The sequence below is a fragment of the Cynoglossus semilaevis genome, chromosome 3 (genome assembly GCF_000523025.1).
Source record: "Cynoglossus semilaevis isolate Cse_v1.0 chromosome 3, Cse_v1.0, whole genome shotgun sequence".
Taxonomy (NCBI): Eukaryota; Metazoa; Chordata; class Actinopteri; order Pleuronectiformes; family Cynoglossidae; genus Cynoglossus; species Cynoglossus semilaevis.
This window is the reverse complement of record NC_024309.1, coordinates 15,509,385-15,510,641: the sequence shown is the minus strand read 5'-3', so window position 1 is coordinate 15,510,641 and position 1,257 is coordinate 15,509,385. Positions and strand designations below refer to the sequence as shown.

At 52.2% G+C, this 1,257-nt stretch overlaps 1 protein-coding gene across 1 annotated transcript in view; it reads left to right on the top strand.

The window, feature by feature from the left end:
* rnf32 (ring finger protein 32) overlaps positions 1-1,257 on the top strand; it is a 9,148-nt gene that overhangs the window by 4,209 nt on the left and 3,682 nt on the right. The window contains exons 3-4 of the mRNA XM_008308371.3: positions 105-247; positions 1,098-1,246. Coding sequence (XP_008306593.1) covers positions 105-247; positions 1,098-1,246 — 292 coding nt within the window. The remainder of the gene's footprint in view (positions 1-104; positions 248-1,097; positions 1,247-1,257) is intronic.

The window sequence follows — 1,257 nt, the reverse complement described above, 5'->3', positions numbered from 1 at the left end:
CCCCTCCGTGGGCCTTAGGTGGGGGGGGGGGGGGGGGGGGTCTAAGATGTCCTGCAGTGTTGACCCGGCTCAGGTCTGACCAGTTGTTTGTCCTTTGGTTGTAGCTCAGAAGATGGGTTTGGTGGCAGGTCCAGCCCAGCAGCTGATGGAGGAGCAGTGGAGGAGGGTCAAGGCAAGGTCTGTCCAGCAGGGGGAGTCAGCTCAGCCCTGTCCAATATGCAGGGAGGAGTTCCGCCTGAAGCCTCAGGTACTTCACCAACACACACACACACACACAGCTGAACTTCCTGTACGTTCTAGTCTGTGTAGACCACTGTCCAGATTTACCCATACTGCCTTGGAAGTCAAGCGTGACGTGACCGTGTGGTGAGTAACTGTGGGCTCCCTCAGGCTTTTACACCTTTCTCATCTCCTTTTAAGATGCCAATCTCCTGAAGAATGCAGCCCCAGAATAGGCCCACTCACAAAGAGCAGTTGCCATAGACGCATGTGTAAATATTAGTTTGAGTCAGGCCGCAGGAAGAGAAAAAAGTTAATTAGAGGCTGCTAACAAGGGAAAGTGACGAGAAGGAATCTTTGTTGATTTGGCATTTCCCTGGAGCCGTGGTATTGTCACCGTGTCACCGTGTCACCGTGCTGCTGGAGCCAAGGTTTATATGACGGCAGCAGCAGCAGCAGTAGTAACAGCAGTAGTGTAACAGCAGTAACAGTAACAGCAGTAGTAACAGCAGTAACAGCAGCAGTAACAGCAGTAACAGCAGTAGTAACAGCAGTAACAGTAACAGCAGCAGTAACAGTAACAGCAGCAGTAACAGCAGTAGTAACAGCAGTAACAGTAACAGCAGCAGTAACAGTAACAGCAGCAGTAACAGCAGCAGCAGTAACAGCAGCAGTAACAGCAACAGTAACAGCAGTAACAGCAACAGTAACCACAGCCGTAACAGCCTCAGCCTCAGAATCCTGGCTCCACTTCTGCTTTTCAAAATAAAAGTGTGTGTTGAACACAGTCAGCAGTTAAAACGCTGTGAGGTCATGTGATGGTCAGAATGTCCAGTCCAGTCACATGACCACCCTGACATGGACCCGTCCACCCTCAGGTCTTGCTCTCCTGCTCCCATGTTTTCCACAAATCCTGTCTGCGCTCCTTTGAGAGGATTTCTGGGAGGAAGTGCTGCCCCCTGTGTAGACGAGAACAGTACCAGACACGGCTGGGGCAAGGCGGCGCCCGGCTCTTCAGGACCCCCAGGTGTCCCCCGG